Genomic DNA, 16,952 nt, shown 5'->3' on the forward strand with positions numbered 1-16,952 from the left:
GACAAGGATGGAGAAAATTAAGAACAGCATTTTAAACATAACAGCTTAAAAAAAAAAAAAACTACGAAGACAGGTCTATCAAAAAGTTATGCCTGCCTTTTGTAAGCACAGGGAAGGCCCAAGTATAATGAATTCAGGAAAATGCCATCTTCCCTAAATCATCCGTATATTCTTCAAAAGGAAAAAAAGAAGTCAGAACACTGTAAAGTCCTACTGAAAGCATCCTGAAGCTGTATTTTGCAAGCCATCCTTTCTACCACTTAGAACTTCCATACAGAGCTCAGACGTAGCATGAGGCCCACACAGGGATGCCCAGTGGGAGCCAGTAGTCACACTCATACTCGCTTCTATATAACTTTAACATTAAAGGACAATGAACAGAGGATATGGAGGCTGAGTACTGATTACCCTTTTCTCATGCATGTGAGAATAAACAAGACAGGAGAAGAGAAATCCACTTTCCCCATATCCAGAAAGACATCTTTCCACACATTTCCCAGAAGCCAAGGACAAATGTAAACACATGAGAAAAGCGTAGGTACGGACGGATATGAGGAGTTCCACGAAGGTCGGCCTCCTTTAAGGAAAAGACACCGAGGAAGCAAAAAGTTAACTCTGACAATACAGCCATCTGTTCAACTCGGCGCCATAGATTTGGTTCCTGAGCCAAAATACATTTACCATGTGCTAAACAGATACAATCTAAGTGACAGTCAAATGTTGTCTTTGTTTTATTGTTTAGCTGCCCATTAGAAGGCATTCAAATAGTATCTGCTTTATTAATCCAAATACATTCAATTCCCATGTCAAAATGCAGTAATTTTCTCCAATATAGAAGAAATATAAATTTAAAAAATGGAATTTTACTGTAAAAATATTAAGACATGAGAGCATTACACAATAGTTTTAAAATATGTTTCTGTAAAGAGAAATTTCGTATTTCACCTGTAAATTGTTACTTAAAAATAGTAATTCTTAATACACCTGCCTACCAAGCTCCAGTAGATTCTAGCTTAGGTTTCCAGCTATGATTACTTTAGACATAGGAAAAATGACAAATACTGCTGAAATCAACTTGAACAAGAAACAGTGTTCAGTGAAAGAAAAAAGTCCCCTGCCAGAGCTCCACATCTGTGTGAGTCCAATGGAAAAGCAAGCTCTCTCCTTGAGAGCAAGAATTAAAAACAGATCACTGCAGCCCAGGGAGAGAAGGCCCCTTTAAGAACGACCCTGCAGGGACTTCTCACCAGCATGGACATTTTCCTGGTGTCTTCGGAGAGCATCCCTGCTCTTCAGCCTCTTCCCACAGCTGTCGGCCTTGCACACAAACCGGGCATCTCCCCGGCAGGTCTCCTGATGCTGCTCAAAACTGCAAGACAACCAGGCAAGGGGAAAAGGGAGAAGAGATGGTGAAGCCATACTTAACTAATTCTTACATCATGGCCAAGCTTTTGCAATGCGAGCTCTCTAGCAGAGTTTCTGGGTCATTTCATGCACTACCTGGGCAGGTAAAAAGGAAACATTTAAATTCCCACTGCAGCCCTGTGATACTAAGTCACTACAAAGCATGGAAAGCATGCATGCTAAAAATGACCCACAATTAAGTAAAAGCCATCTGAGAACTCAAGACACAAAACCTCGATGCTGAACTGAAGGAAGAACTGCAAACGGAACACTGAAAACTTCGTGAGGAATCCTTCAGACTGCTTTTCGCCGTGCACTGAAGAACACTGAGAGAATACAGAAAAAAAAAAAAAAAGAAACAAACAAAAAAATAAATAAATAAAAACTGGAAATGTAAGACAAAAACTTAAGAAAATCTCTCTACTTTAAACAAAATCATATTTGTGATCTCTGTTTTCATTCTGTCTTTTGCCCTGTAAATTTTTTATCAGTACCTCATTTAACTGTAAGACCCAGCTCAGCAAAAGTGTATTTGGTTAGATTCAATAAAAGCTGACAGGACTGCAGTTTTAAAGTCTATTCACTAAAAAGTATATAGCCCATGCTTTTTTTTTTTTTTTTAAAGCCTGTAACAGAATTTCCAAATGTTTAATCTATTGCTATTATAAAAGTTCTTTTTAAGTTTTGAGCAGAAATTCTTCATCGCAAATTTCATAAGCAACGTGGATGCATATAGTATGTGAAAATTATCTTAATATAAAATATAGCATGCTTCAGAATTTTACTTTAATGAATAAATAAATGAAATCGTAAGTCTCTATTAAAGATTTCTTGCTCATATACAAAGTGACATTCTTAAAATAAAAATACATGTATCTACCTTTCACTTTTAATGAGTGTAAAATATTTAAGTAAAAGACAATATGCTATTAATATAAAGTCAAAATAATAAAGGATGCAGAGCAATGTGTGGGATCATTTAATGCATCTTAATGTCATATCCTATACCTATTCATCTTTAAATTATTCCTCTTAAGTTGTCATGGAATAAACAGTGCTTTTTTTCCAAAATGTCCATTTCCTTGATACTCTGAACTCTCTCCATTTCTTAACTTTTCTTTTACTGATTTCTGAGAAGATCAAACGTAGACAACTGAAACTTGATCTGTAACCTCAGAGCACTAACTAAATTACACATAACTGAATTTCAGCTTAGTAAACCAATGAGCTTGATATTTAATGGCAAGTAATTAAATGGAGAAAGACTTATTAGCATAAACAATGCTCACTCGCTGAAGTTCATAATCAGAATGTTTCAAAATCAACATATTATACTAAGATAAGTTAATGACAATGACAACATAGAATGTTTACTATCTTCCTCCTTCCCTATCTCTTTCTCACATGCACACACGCATATGCGCAAGTTAGAAACTGTAAAACACATCAAATGGAATAGTTAAAGAAGTATTAGCTTATAATTTTGATATTCTTTGCTATACGCACTGTCTTTGCAAAGCCTGCTTAACTGGGAATTTCTTCCCACAGTTCTTGCACTTAAATTCTTTCTCCTCGGTAGGTTTCTGGTGCAATGTCTGAAGATGCTCAGCAAGAATTTCCTCGCTGGTAAAACTCGAGTCACACTGGGGACAAGCATAGTCCTCTTTACGGCCAAGGGAATCTGCACATTGACAAGGAAACAGATTTATAAGACAAAAATTAAGAGTCAAGAATTGTTCAATTTTAACTTCATTTTAAAATCAAAATTGTGTTTAACAGTAACAGAATAGTAAATGCTAATCTCTGAGTATTAATAATATTGTCCATGAAAAATAATAGGAAGTGTTACTAGAGAGAAATACATTATCATTTAATTCCTTTCTCTTATTCCAGCAAATTAATACAAAATCAAAATCAATTGTTAATTTACCCTATAATGTTCACTTTTCACATCAAAGAGATATTACAAATGTTGAATGAGAAAGCAAAAACTTTCCATGAGACAGGTCATCTTGAGTTCACTGAGTGCACAAGGAGAAAAAAATCCAACCAAGGCAAACTACGTGGAATCACCAAGGGGAATCTCACATACATGTGAAAAAGACCAAGGTCATAAAAACAGCACTCATTATGGTAGGTGTAGTGAGACTCCACTGCGTCTCTGGCTTGTCAGTCCCTATGGACCGTCACAGATCCACCCAAATTTCTCAAAGTACACTATTTACATCACAGACTTTTTTCTGTATTAAAATTGTATTAAATAAAAAGAGATTTAGAAAATTTAGAAAATGTGAAGAAAATAAAAATGACCAAGAATCCTGTAAGGAAGAGAAAACCACTTAATATATTCTCAAGTCTGATTTGTCTTTTGTCCATTCATATCTTCCACACAGTCTGATAATTACATTTATGATCATACTTTTTATGCAATTTCGTCTGTTGCTCTTTTTTTTTCCATTCAACATTTTCTCAATTAAAAAAAAATAGCGTACCATATTATTTAACTAAACTCTCCATGGTTTGACATTTGAGTGGATTATTTGTTTCTTTTGTGTTGTGGGTTTGTTGTTCTATGTTCTGGGTTTTTACTGGGGGAGTTGCTTTTATTAATAAAAACTAATTTCTAAAATAAAAATAGCAATAATATTAATAATGTAAGTACCTGATTCATACGTTTTAAGTCTCTTTAAGTTTCTGTTGATTATTTTTACAAAAGTAATGGAATTTGGTATTTGTTAACTGAAGAAAAATTCAGGATGATAATAAATAAGCAGGAGACTCATTTTTAAGCTAAAATAGTGGACACAATAATAACATGCCCGGGGGTGTGACATTAAAAAAGTAAATACTAAAAGTACATCATAGGGAAAGACAGAAATATTGTAATTCACATAAATAAATAAATACCCCTCAAAAAGAAAACACAGAATAATCAGAAATAGTCGCCATCACCCAAAGTCTGAAATGTAAAACAGCAAAATGCATATTTGAAAGACAGAACAGAAAGCCTGTCCTCATCTTCCCCTTAAATAATCCAACTAAAATAAAAAAACATAAGCAGAGGCTGGCAATGCTGGCAATCCTTATACTTTGTCAGCCAGTAACATACAGTTCGAATAGGAAATTCCTACCATGGTGACTAAAGAAACTAGTGTCACTTCTGAAATGGCTTTGCTAAACAAAATGGAAAAATAGCCTCTGGTAAATTTCAGCCCATTACAAAATGTGAATACCTATAACATCACTCATATTTCTTTCAAACCCCAGCAGGAGTAAAACACAACATAACAGAAACAAGTCCCAATAATAATTGATTATTCCCCAGCAGATGGCAAACAAGCGACATCCCTGGATTGCAGGCCTGATCAAAGCGGGTCAGACCTACAGTCCACACACTGTTTCTGGTTACCCAGCTGAAACAACCTAACAGTTCTGCAGGCCTCTACAGTCAGAACGGAAAGAGATTTCCAGAAGCTCCAGATTCTCCAAGGATCTCTAACAAGAGGGAGGCCAAGGAATAATCCCAGAGGGTCCATCTAGCAGTGCCCTCTGGACACCTCTGCACTTGCCCTTCCCCAGATGCAGACGAGAACGTAACATCTCCAAGAGTTAGTGACTTGCTCAGTTACAAGACTGACTAGTAGCAAATTCAAGGCTGGAGTACAAAATTCCTCATTACTCACCACCCCGGACGTACCAGGGAGAGCAGTGAGAGCCAGGAGCTGGCACTGACCTTAGCAGTCCTATAGGGTACATCTATCACCCACGCCCTACATTCTCCTCCTGCTGGAAGAAAGATGGGCTTACAACCGGATATCCTCTGAGAGTAGTTCTAACCACAGCTATTTTGACAACACCCTATGATAATGCAACTATAATTCACCCACAGTTCAAACCGTATTTCTCCTACAACTTCCATTCTCTCAGATCACCAGTTAGAGGCAATACCTTTTCTGCCAGCTGTTGATTGTCCTTTAGAATTTTTAACGTCCCCTTCTTTGATCATTGTCATAATTTGCTGTTCTTCCTCATCGGCCTCCATGTCACTGTCCAGGTAGCCGATCAGCAGCTCTGTATCTGTTTCTATATCTTCAATTGCCAAATAGAAAATGTTTTCTCCTTCCTGAGACAAAATTAAAAAATATGCTGTTGTATGACAAATAATTTTAAAAATGTTGATCCACTCATTTGTTTCTAATAGTAATGAAGAAATCATTTTAACATACATTGAGTACCATGTGCCCGCTTTTTATATCTCCACCTGATCTAGATATTGAAAAAGGAAACTGACAACATTCAGTCACCTGGCAAATAAAATACAAATATATATTACAGACAGTGACATTTATAGATATCAAATGAAAGGCTATTTCCATTTCTAAAAGTGAATTTCATATTGTTAATTTGCCTAATGCAGTAACACCTTGTGGAGGTCCGTAAATGCAGTAAGAAGAAATTTGTTAAGTAATGGTATCATTTCTGCACCTAGAGAACAATGTGCTATCAATGACCCAATTATGATTAATATTAAGTCCAAAACCGGAAGAAAAAAAATTACAATTTATAATATAAGCCAGAGGAAAAGCAAATGAACCCTAAAAGAATTTCCAAAAAACCTAGACCAGAAATAGAAAAAAGACCAGGCACCTGAGAGGTTCAAAGAATTGACTAAATCATCCTGTGTACCTAAATTCCACTGAAATGACAGGAGAGCAGAAACGAAAGGAAGTTCTGCTATCAATACATCAATTTTTTTTTTCAAAATTCTAGAAGATTAGAAATCAGGGTTGAAATGATAGATAACTACTCAGAAGGAATTTCAACCCATAACAGACACAAGAAAAATGTTACAAAGAACCTACTTCCCAAGGAAACCCCAGAGAAACTTTACACTTGGAATGAACTGGTACAAAAAGCCCCTCTGGGCCTTCGGCCAATCACCAGGGAGGCCAGAACTGGGGCTGCTTAGCTCGCTGTCCCCAGGAGAAACACCCAGAATTGCCGTCTTTTACATAGTTGAGGATTTGTTTTGGGAGGGCTCCTAGTTTGGCTGCTGAGGATAAAGAGAAGCAAAGCATAGCCTGAATTTATTGAACCTTGGTGGTAGGCAAGGGGAGGGAAGGACAAAGACAGTAAGTTCCACCAAGGAGTGAAATTCAATAACGGAGAGAACAAAGAACAAAGCCTTCCCTCTTTGGCATTATCACCACACTCTTGTTAAGGAGGAAGAGACAAGAGGAGGAAGAAGAGGTGAGGTGAATGGGAGAAGGAAGAGGAGAGGGAGAAGAACGTGTAAGACACGTATGTGTGTGTGTATGTATTTTTACATAAGCAGAAGCCTCATGAAAAGTCGGGAAAAATATGCATCAAACTGTTACATGGTTATCGTTTGGAGGCTGGGAGGAAAAGTAGTCTATATTCAATACTGTTTTATGTTTTTTTGTTTTGGTTTTTACAATGAAAAGAATCTTCATAATTTTTAAAACAATATATATTAGAAAAATCCATGCAAGAAATGGAAATGATGATCATATTCATCATTTCTGGTCAAGAAAGCCTTGATGCAAAAGTTCGAGTTATTGAACAAATCTAACCATCAGCCACAGTTAATTAAAAGATGTTTCTATAATATTTAGAGCATCCTTGGAAGTTGTTTGAATTTCAAACCTGCAGAAACTATAAAAAAGTTATTTCTAATTAAGAACACAATGAACTTCTATACAATTGTTACTCTTTGTGCAACAAAAATAAACAAAAAACAATACAGACACTCAACAAAAGAGAGGTCTCTTTTTAAATTAACTCAGAAGTGGCAATTTCCAGAGTTTGGAAACCACTTGCCAAGAGTTACCCAAAGCAACAAATGAAGATTTCAGAATACAATCATAAATTTTAGTGCTTATCTGATCAATAGACAAGAAATTTAATTGAACCATCCTCCAGAATATTAATCATCAACTTTATGATGGCCTTCATAGCACCAAGAAAAGATAACATTTTTTAATTTTGAAACATGATAACATTCACTTAAACTGCAGTCATAAAACACAGCATGCCTATTTAGGAACTCCATAATTTTAAAAAATTAATATACCAGTTAAAACCTCAATTTAATAATAAAAATAATAGCATTATAGCCACCAAGGGCCAACTACATGTCTTATCTGTATGCCAAGATATGGTACGAAGAGGTATTACATTACAGGTATTATCATTACAGGTATTATTCCAATCTATTTATTTTATAGAAATATAGATACCTTTCTATGTATAATTCCTACCACTACCCAGTCCAAGAATCTCTTCCTTTCATTTGCTACCATAATAATTTTAAGAAGTATCCTCTTAGATGGCTTCCTTCCATACACTTCACTAATTTAATTGCATAACAACTCTTCATTAATATTGTTCTCCTTCTTCAAAAGTTTCCATTGCCAGAACCTGCCAGATTCCTAATCACTGGAACTCTCTTGAGCTCTTAGGGCGTATTCCTCACCTGTAGGCTCACCCCCAAGCCCAATTCCATGTCCACTGGCAAGAAGGATTTAAAAGGTGTTGACCCAAAGTCCTGGGACTCAGCATCAACTCCCTGTTGTCATTAGCCTGGCTCTGACCTTGCGTTTCAGCTTTGATGACTATTCTAATATTCAGATCCTGAAATTTACTTCTTCTTATAGCCATCATTTCTGGTCATTGGGTTTGTGGCTTATTCCCCTGAACATAGTTCCCTCCATAAGAAAATCACTCCTTACATTTACACGTTAGGGTTTAACACCTTTCTGGACTCTGCTTGGGGTCTGGGGAACTGCTTATGGTTCCTGTTATGGGGTCCTGGTGTTTTTGCTGAAAATGCTTGAGCTGGGGGCACCAGGATGGCTCAGTTGGTTGAGCGTCAGACTCTTGGCTTCCACTCAGGTCACAATCTGAGGTCTGGGATTGAGCCTCCAGGTAGGGCTTTACACTCAGCACGAAGTCTTCTTGCCCTTTTCCCTCCTCCTCTGCTCCTCCCCCTGCTCATGCTCTCTCTCTCTCAAATAAATAAATAAAATCTTTTTTAAAATGCTTTGGCTGAAAGAAGCTGTTCAACATGATGATCTGTTCAAAAGCAAATATTCCTTTTAAAAAAAAAATATTTATTTATTTTAGAGGGAGACAGAGAGTGTGTGTGTGAGCACAAGTAGGGGGAGGAACAGGAATAGAGGGGGAGAGAACCTTCAAACAGAATCTACACTGAGCTCACAGCCCCACAGGATGGGAAGCCAATCTCACAACCTGAGATCATGACGTGAGCCAAACCAAGAGTCCCACACTTTATGAACTGAGCCACTCAGGCACCCCAAAAGCAAATATTCCTCAGCCAGTGGTTTTCATTGTGTTGGTAATCAGGATACAACACAGAGTGAGTGGTGTTACAATTGTTATCCATCTTCTGCATTACTGCCCATCGTTCTGAATTTGTTTCTTAGTCTTGTTTCAATTTGCTTTATTTTTGTATATCATTTTCAGCTAATTATTTGTACTGCAAGCTGCTTGTAGCATCAAAAAGCTGCAGTAGCCTAAATGTCCAGCAACAGAAGTTGGAATAAATTAAATACCTAGCAATTGGTTTTAAAATTTACCAAATGTAATTTTGAAGGGAAAAAATATATATGTCGTGTGTGTGTGTGTGTGTGTGTGTGTACACACATACATACAATGTGCCCCCACAAAGAAAAAGATATAAACAAACATATTAATGGAGCTTATTTCTAAGTAGGGACAATTTTAAGTATTTTGCAGAATCTTCTGCTAGTCCATACGTTACAGTGTTTCTAGAATTAACAGGTGTTACAATAAATAATAAAGAGACCTGGTTCTTGATATCCTGAAGTTGTACCTCATAGGGACTAAACAGCACAGGCTTTGGGCTGGCCAGGGTTCAAAGTCTCAAAACACCAGTTTCTTCATTTGCAAGATGAAGAAAATTAACAATGCTTATCTCACAGGCTGGTTGGTTGTAAGAATTAAAAGAATATTTGTAAAATCGGGTAAGGTGCTTGGCATATGATAAACATTCATGAATGGCAGCTCTGCTATTATTATTATTATTGTTGTTGTTGTTTCATCATGATATAAAACTTGAAAGACAGTGGTTAAAACAGTCCTTTTTTTCAAAATTTATTTCAACCCAAGTGCCACATAAAGTTGCTATGACAATGCTGCTTTTGACTAAATTTCATTTGGCCAAATTGCTCTTGGCCAAAATATAATTCAATTCCATTGACTGCCTACCAGAGCTCTGAATTACTTTGGATTTCTGGTTGTCACGCTCTGTTCTCTTGTTAACACACTAATGCGTCACTCTGGTTTGGACCTTCGATCCCAGTCACCCGTCTGAACTATTCCTAACGTGACCAGCCATCTGCTTTGCTTGCAACTGAGGGGTTTCCCAGGACATGGGGCTTTCACAGTTAAAACTGAAAGAGTACTGGGCAAACCAGGACAGTTGGTCACCCTAACTACACCCATCATATTCTCCAAAACCACATTCTGAACTCTACTTAAGATTTCCTACCAATAATATTGACTGGGTCCATCCCCCAATCTCTAGCTCCAACTGAGGGTTTTCAACATATAGAATGAGTCCTATCTCCAAATATGGCTCCAAAGTCTTATCAAATAGACTCCCATAATCTGAACCCACTTTGTCTTCTCATCTTCAACTGTCCTTCAAACAAAACTGCATCCTATTCTTTAGACCAACTGGTATACTTCCTCTCAGAAAACACTGGTCTCATTCCTGCCTTAGTACAATTGCAAAAACACCACTTGGCCTCCCTGCTACAACTCCTTAGCATCATCTGAGGCACAGACCATTTTCGTCCTTCTCCATGAAACCTTCTCTAATCTACTAAATGCATGTAGATTCCAGGGGTTTTCTCTATACAAAATGCTTTAACTTTATTGGGCATTTATAATTTATTTCTGGGGGCTTCATCATTTAATTCATATCAGGAAATTCTAATATGTGTGATCTTATCTTCCCAAAGATAATTTCCTCAAGGCAGCAAACAAGAATTACCATGTGTTGCCCACAGCATAAGCTGTACTCATAACAGTTGTTCAACATTTTACAAATAATGAAAAGTACAAAAGAATACTAAAATGCTTGTGTCTATGGAAGAAAACACTTATTAGTAAAATGTCTGCAGATACTTTCCTTTATGTGCCTTTGGTGGTAGGCTATTAAAATAAACCAGGTCACAGACAGTGGTGACTTGGAAGGATGATGGCAGACAAATAACGGAGATGGTGAGAAGTATTAAGTATGATCTGAAGAGAAAGCAGATGCTATTTCCTGACAGAATGTACATGCAGTATGAGAGTAGAAGGGTCGAAGATGAGTCCGCGGTGTTACAGTTTTCCCTCAAGCATTCACAGATGTTACTCTATTTAATAACAATTCTTTTTAAGGTCCAAAATAAAACACCAACTTTAGATTTTTGTTTTGAATCTGTATCTTTTCTGTAGATGTAAATATATTTTCACGTGGTCCTTCACTCAGGTGCCCAAGAATATTACCCAATTCAACCATTTTTTTAAAGATTGTATTTATTTATTTGAGACAGAAAGAGCGAGAGAGAGAGAGAGAACAAGCTGGAGGAGGGTCAAAGGGAGAGGGGAAGCCAGGCTCCCCGCTAAACAGAGAGCCCGATGCAGGGCTCGATCCCAACACCCTGGGATCATGACCTGAGCTGAAGGCAGACACTTAACCAAATGAGCCACCCAAGCGTCCCCAATGCACCATTTTTAAAGTTAATTATTGTTCTTCAAGAAATCTGCAAAGTAAGAGCGGTTCATAATCCCCAATTGAAAAAATATATATATTTTAGTCATAAACTACTTTCAAAGCTCTTCCTTTGGACAGAGACAATATACTCAGATAAGTAAAGTATGGGAGAACGTTATCTGTTTCTCTGAATGATACTAAAAAAAAATAATGGTGGCTTAGATTTTATTAGAGTCATCATTTTGGTAACATCACATATGGAACTAAAATTTAGAGACAAACTTACACTCACAAGAGCTTCTCTGAATATCTTCATTGTCAGGGTTTTTTAAACAAACTTAGGTAATGAAGATAAATAAATCCAGAAAAAAGGTAGTAACCTGGCTGGGATGATTCAACAGAAAGCTGGAGATGGTGCCATGTGGTAGAGCTGTTACAGAGCATTCTCTTGAGGCAGGTGCTCCACCAAAATCCTAATGCACCAAAATAACCATTTCTGAATTCATAAAGTAGAAAAGGGCAGCCATATAAATACTGTTATATTCAACTGTCACGTAGTCTGAATAAGTAACTGTATGGATATGGTCCTAAAAACAGATACTATCATCAATGTCATTATCTCTTTCCATACTAGTAACCTACTCTTAGCCCACTGGGTGTCTTAGCACACCGGTTGGGAAGTTCCATCACAGGAATGAGCCCAGGGGTGATGAAATCAGCCCCTATGCCAGAGTAAAAACTCAGATCTAGAGAGGAACACGAGGAGGCAGTCTTTAGACTTTAAGGCTTTAGAATCAGACCACAAACTGACACAACTCTGTCAGTTTCTGCCTAAGTAGGCATCCTTCCTTATCCCTATGGGCCTCAACTGCCTCATCCATAAAGCAGAAAAAATACAATTTATTTATGCCTTGGATCTTACTGCTAATTTCTGGTAAGTGGCTAAGAACACATTAAAGAAATAATACCGGGGTGCCTGGGTGGCTCAGTGGGTTAAAGCCTCTGCCTTCGGCTCAGGTCATGATCCCAGGGTCCTGGGATCGAGCCCCTCATCGGGCTCTCTGCTCCGTGGAGAGCCTGCTTTCTCCTTTCTCTCTGCCTGCCTCTCTGCCTACTTGTGATATCTGTCTCTCAAATAAATAAATAAAATATTTAAAAATAAAGAAAGAAAGAAAGAAAGAAATAATACCTCACACCAGTAAAGCGCTTTGCAGTTTTCTAAAGATTTCAATTACTTTATTTCATCAGATTTTCACAGTAACCTTGTAAGATACAGATGGAAATGTCAAGTGAATTTCCTAGGACATTGGACAAAGAGATTCTACTTTGGAATCATATAAACTAACTTGGGATTCTAGCACACAACTTATTAGCAATGTATCCTTAGGAAAGGTTATCTTAACTTCATTTAATTACCTTATCTACAAAATGGGATCAATAGCACCTACCTAAAAGATTAAAAAATAAGAAGTATATAAAGTAAGCGTGATAGACAGTAGGCACCTAAGAGATGGTCAGCATCAGGGTCCATCTCCCAGAAGAACTCCTCCAACCAGTGCACATTTTACAAATGGGAAAGTTGAGGCTCATAGATGAGAAATGAATTGCAATGCTCACACTTAGTAAATTCTAGAGCCAGTCTAGAATTAGAACTGTGAGAACTGGCATGATGAGGTCAGGAGTGAAATAGAATTAATCATTACAGCTACAATTTCAATTTTACTGGATTAAATATTTCCTAAAGGAGCCTAAAATAACCCAATGCATTTAAGGGCTAAAGGGAATTTGTCTTCACATAATTTTTTTATTTTTGCTGCTTACTTTTCAATGACTCCTAAAATAATTTCCTTTTTTAGGAAAAGTTCAGACAATTATTATTTACTATGTTGCCTCAATCTCATGCACAGGAAAAATTTATATCCTGTTATGTAGATATGATATTAATATATTCTTAAAATAGCCACTTATATGCCATATACAAAGTAAGAACGCTTAATTAGGAGTCAAGATGGTTCTTCTGCCTTTGGCTTTCCCACTTGGGCCCTCTCACCTTGGGCGAGTCTCTTACCATCTTTGGAACTCTTTTACTTCATCTGTAAAAGGATGGAGGTAGACTTCATTATCTTATCCCTTCCAGAGCTAGATTCAATCACAAGTGAAATAACTTCTTTTTGAAGGGCTAGTTAACAAAGCTAAAGAGGGAAACACGCATACAGAATGATGTGATCACTGCTGTCCCTCTCAGACTTCACCCTGTGAAGAGGAATGCTGGTATGGAATTAAGAGTGGAAAGCTGGGTACACAACCTTGTAAGACTGGGGGAGGGGGCTTCTCTGAAATTACACAGAATAATGAAAGCCACCACTTAATAAGATTTTCTCAAAGTGACTGCTTCTGTATTGTGGCAGTAGCTAGAACCAAATAAACTCACAATGCCTTCCAGTCTAATTCTTTCCGATTCTATCACTATCACAAAGCATTTACGCTTGGATATACAGGTGTACCTACTTTTCAAATTTCCTATCTCCTTCCAATACCCAAAATCTCAAAAACCTCAGCTTTCTTTGACAATTTGCCCACTGTCCCTTCTCAAGTACCATGCCCCACTAGGAAAGATTTCATGAACTCATGCATTTGAGGTTCAGTTCTGTTATTTCAAAACAGCAAAAGTAAATGACTCTTGTTTTGCAAGGAAATGTCATCCCCACTGTGTGCAAATAAATAAAACTCTAGAAGAGGCCAAGCGTGATTCGGTGTTCCAGCTGCGCCTGTATGTGACTTAACTTGGTTTCTGTTTACTTGTTGGCAGACTGTTGTGCACATATGGATGATGTAAGAAAAAATCGTGATTGTGAAACTGGAAAAGACACAATTCATTGTATTAAAAAGGTAGTAAGTAGTGAGAATTCAGATTCTCCAGCCAAAATGACTAATGACTAATCAACACAATAGGAAATCAACTTCAAAATTCTAGAGGTTACAAACTGAAACTCTACCAGTGTGGATGAAAAGAAAAGTTTGGACTCCTACTTAGTTATCGATAGAAGCAGGAGACAAGTGACAAAGGTGGAGAAAAGAAAATGTAATGAAATAGGAAGGAATTCCATATTTACTATCTTCTCACTTAATTCTTCTTTACAAAAACTCTAATTCAGTCTCCACCTGTGTATCAGTATCATTTCTGCAGAGCTCAATGTACAAAGCTGAAAAATATCAGTAAAAATTCATTTCCACAGTAAATTTCACAAAATATATTAATACTCATGTAACAATAAGAACAAAAACCTTTAAAATAAGGTCTAACTGTAATAGACCATCGCATTCTTATTTATTTACTCCCATCCCGGGAGGAAGACTGTACCAAATAGCGATGTAGCTCAGAGTCTCGCAGTGGTGTCTGTGAGAGGTGGGTACTGGATCAGGCTTGACCGCATGACTTCTATCGACCCATGAAACATGACTGGAAGCAAGGTGAGCCATGTCCAAGAGAAAGCTTTAAGAGAGTCATCATGTCTGGGTGACTGCTCTTTCCCTTCCTCCAGGAAAACGCATGTCTCTGGTAAGGGCTGTTCCTCTAGAACCAAGTGGAACCGAACGTTGGAAAAAGTCACAGCCTCCAATAGCCTGAACTTGTGTGGACAAGAACTAAATCTTTGTTGCTATAAACCACTAGGACTTCAAGGTTACGTGTTAGAGCAGTCTTCTTGGCAAAAGTTGACTGATACAATGATTTCAACAAAATAATACTTTTTAAATTATTTTCTTGGTGAATAAGAAGAAAATGTCTTGAAATCAAGGCAAATCACATGCAGCAGGAAAATGACAGGTGTATTTTAAAGAGTGAACTGTGTAAAGTAATTTAATTTCATGTTTATGGTGCATTAATCAGGTCCTATAAAAATGAAGTTTTAAACAAATGTAAATGAAATGGTCCCCTTTCTTTTTTTAAAAGATGTATTTATTTATTTGAGAGAGAGAAAGAGAACAAGCACATGGAGGGGCAGAGGGAGAAGAGCAGAAACAGACTCCCTGCTGAGTGCAGAGTCCTACACAGGGCTCGATCCCATGACCCACGAGATCATGACCAGAGCTGATCAGGTGTCAGATGCTTGACCAACTGGGCCACACAGGAGCTCCTCAAATGGTCTCTTTTTTTTTTTTTAATTTTTTTTTTTATTTAAAGATTTTTATTATTTATTTGACAGAGATCACAAGCAGGCAGAGAGGCAGGCAGAGAGAGAGGCAGAGGCAGGCTCCCCGCTGAGCAGAGAGCCCGATGTGGGGCTCGATCCCAGGACCCTGGGATCATGACCCGAGCCGAAGGCAGAGGCTTCAACCACTGAGCCACCCAGGTGCCCCAAATGGTCTCTTTTTTAATCACAGCTCATAATCGGCCACAAAGCAAAGAAACTGTTTAATATGATTCCCAGGAATGAGATACTATATTAGGCAAAAAACTAAGTCCATAAATAAAAAACAACAATCACTAATCACTAATATATACGCTATCTTTCTCTGAGGGGCTCAAGCAAAGATAGTTATCTTCGAAGCATCTTACAGAGCAAATCTGACATCATGGAGAAAAAAGTCAACAAAAAAACCCAGAAGAATAAAAAGAAAATTTTGCTACATAGAAAACATATGATTTGGTCCTGGGAAATGGAGGTTCTTCACAGAAAAAAACCTGTAACTCAGTTATTTTACTTAGATATAAGTTATCAATATTGATAGACCAAGACACTTTAAAATAAGATTATGCTACAGGGAACCGAGTGGCTATTTTATACACAATCAATTAAAGAACATATTGTGTTTGCATAGTATATTTGCTCTATTTTACATCAGAATCTCTTATAACCGACCTCCACTTAACACATCCCCAGATTTACCCAACACTCTGCATCAAATCTGCCGAACGATGTCCCAAGTCTTCTCAGTGAGCAGCCTGCTCTCTGCTTTGCCCACACACCTCTGCCCTCACCACCTGACTTGTGTGCTTGCATCCCAAGAGTCCGTTGTGTTTGTTCCCACAGGTTTATGTCACTTGTACAAGCTATTTAATTAGTAACTTAACTAAATGTTACATAAACCAAAGACATGAGTAAGAAAAAATGCAATTGTTTCTAAGAAAATCAGTTGTGTATTTTGAAAAGACTCAAGGTAAGGCTGTAAATAAAAAACTGTCAAGATACAGAAGGCAAAGCAAATCTAAAAGATGGGGGAAAATCATAAATCTGGACTGCACTCAGGTTGCTTTACAAGAAAGAGGATTTACTCATACTACTTTAAAAATAGCAAAACTGAGTGCTTTAAGGAGTCATTATGAAAAAAATATGATAGCAAACACTAGTGAGAAAACCTATACTCATATACTCATGGCTTTGGTCATAAATCAAAAAAAATTAAAGAATCAATGTATACTTATAAAACTTAAAATAAAATGGTTGAAATATCAATTCTATGATCCCTACTAGCACAAACTTTTTCTATTACCTGACCATGTATTGGTCCATATCATATCAGAAAAGAGAATTTCAACTAAATTATCATACAACCGAGTCTGGGCAAAAGTTCCCCACACATGCCTCCCTAACCGTCTATGCTGTCCCTATCAAAGTTTACCATCCTAATCTGTATTTATTTAGCTCTATCCCCAAATGGGGCTATAGGCTCCATGCGGGAAGAGATTATAACCTCAAATTATATATAAATTATCATTCCCAAAATATTTATTATTCTAAATGGGATCAGGATTAGCTAAACACAGGTCTCTCCTACC

The 16,952-nt window shown here is 37.3% G+C and overlaps 1 protein-coding gene across 1 annotated transcript in view; it reads right to left on the minus strand.

Moving 5' to 3' along the window:
* The window catches only part of PRDM5 (PR/SET domain 5), a 213,540-nt gene that overhangs the window by 111,071 nt on the left and 85,517 nt on the right, over positions 1-16,952 (minus strand). The window contains exons 4-7 of the mRNA XM_080797672.1: positions 5,353-5,527; positions 2,911-3,085; positions 1,638-1,730; positions 1,248-1,369 (exon numbers count right to left, since the gene is read on the minus strand). Of these exons, the coding sequence (XP_080653798.1) occupies positions 1,248-1,369; positions 1,638-1,730; positions 2,911-3,085; positions 5,353-5,527 (565 nt within the window). The remainder of the gene's footprint in view (positions 1-1,247; positions 1,370-1,637; positions 1,731-2,910; positions 3,086-5,352; positions 5,528-16,952) is intronic.

Source organism: Martes martes (assembly GCF_963455335.1).
Source record: "Martes martes genome assembly, chromosome: 2".
Classification (NCBI taxonomy): domain Eukaryota; kingdom Metazoa; phylum Chordata; class Mammalia; order Carnivora; family Mustelidae; genus Martes; species Martes martes.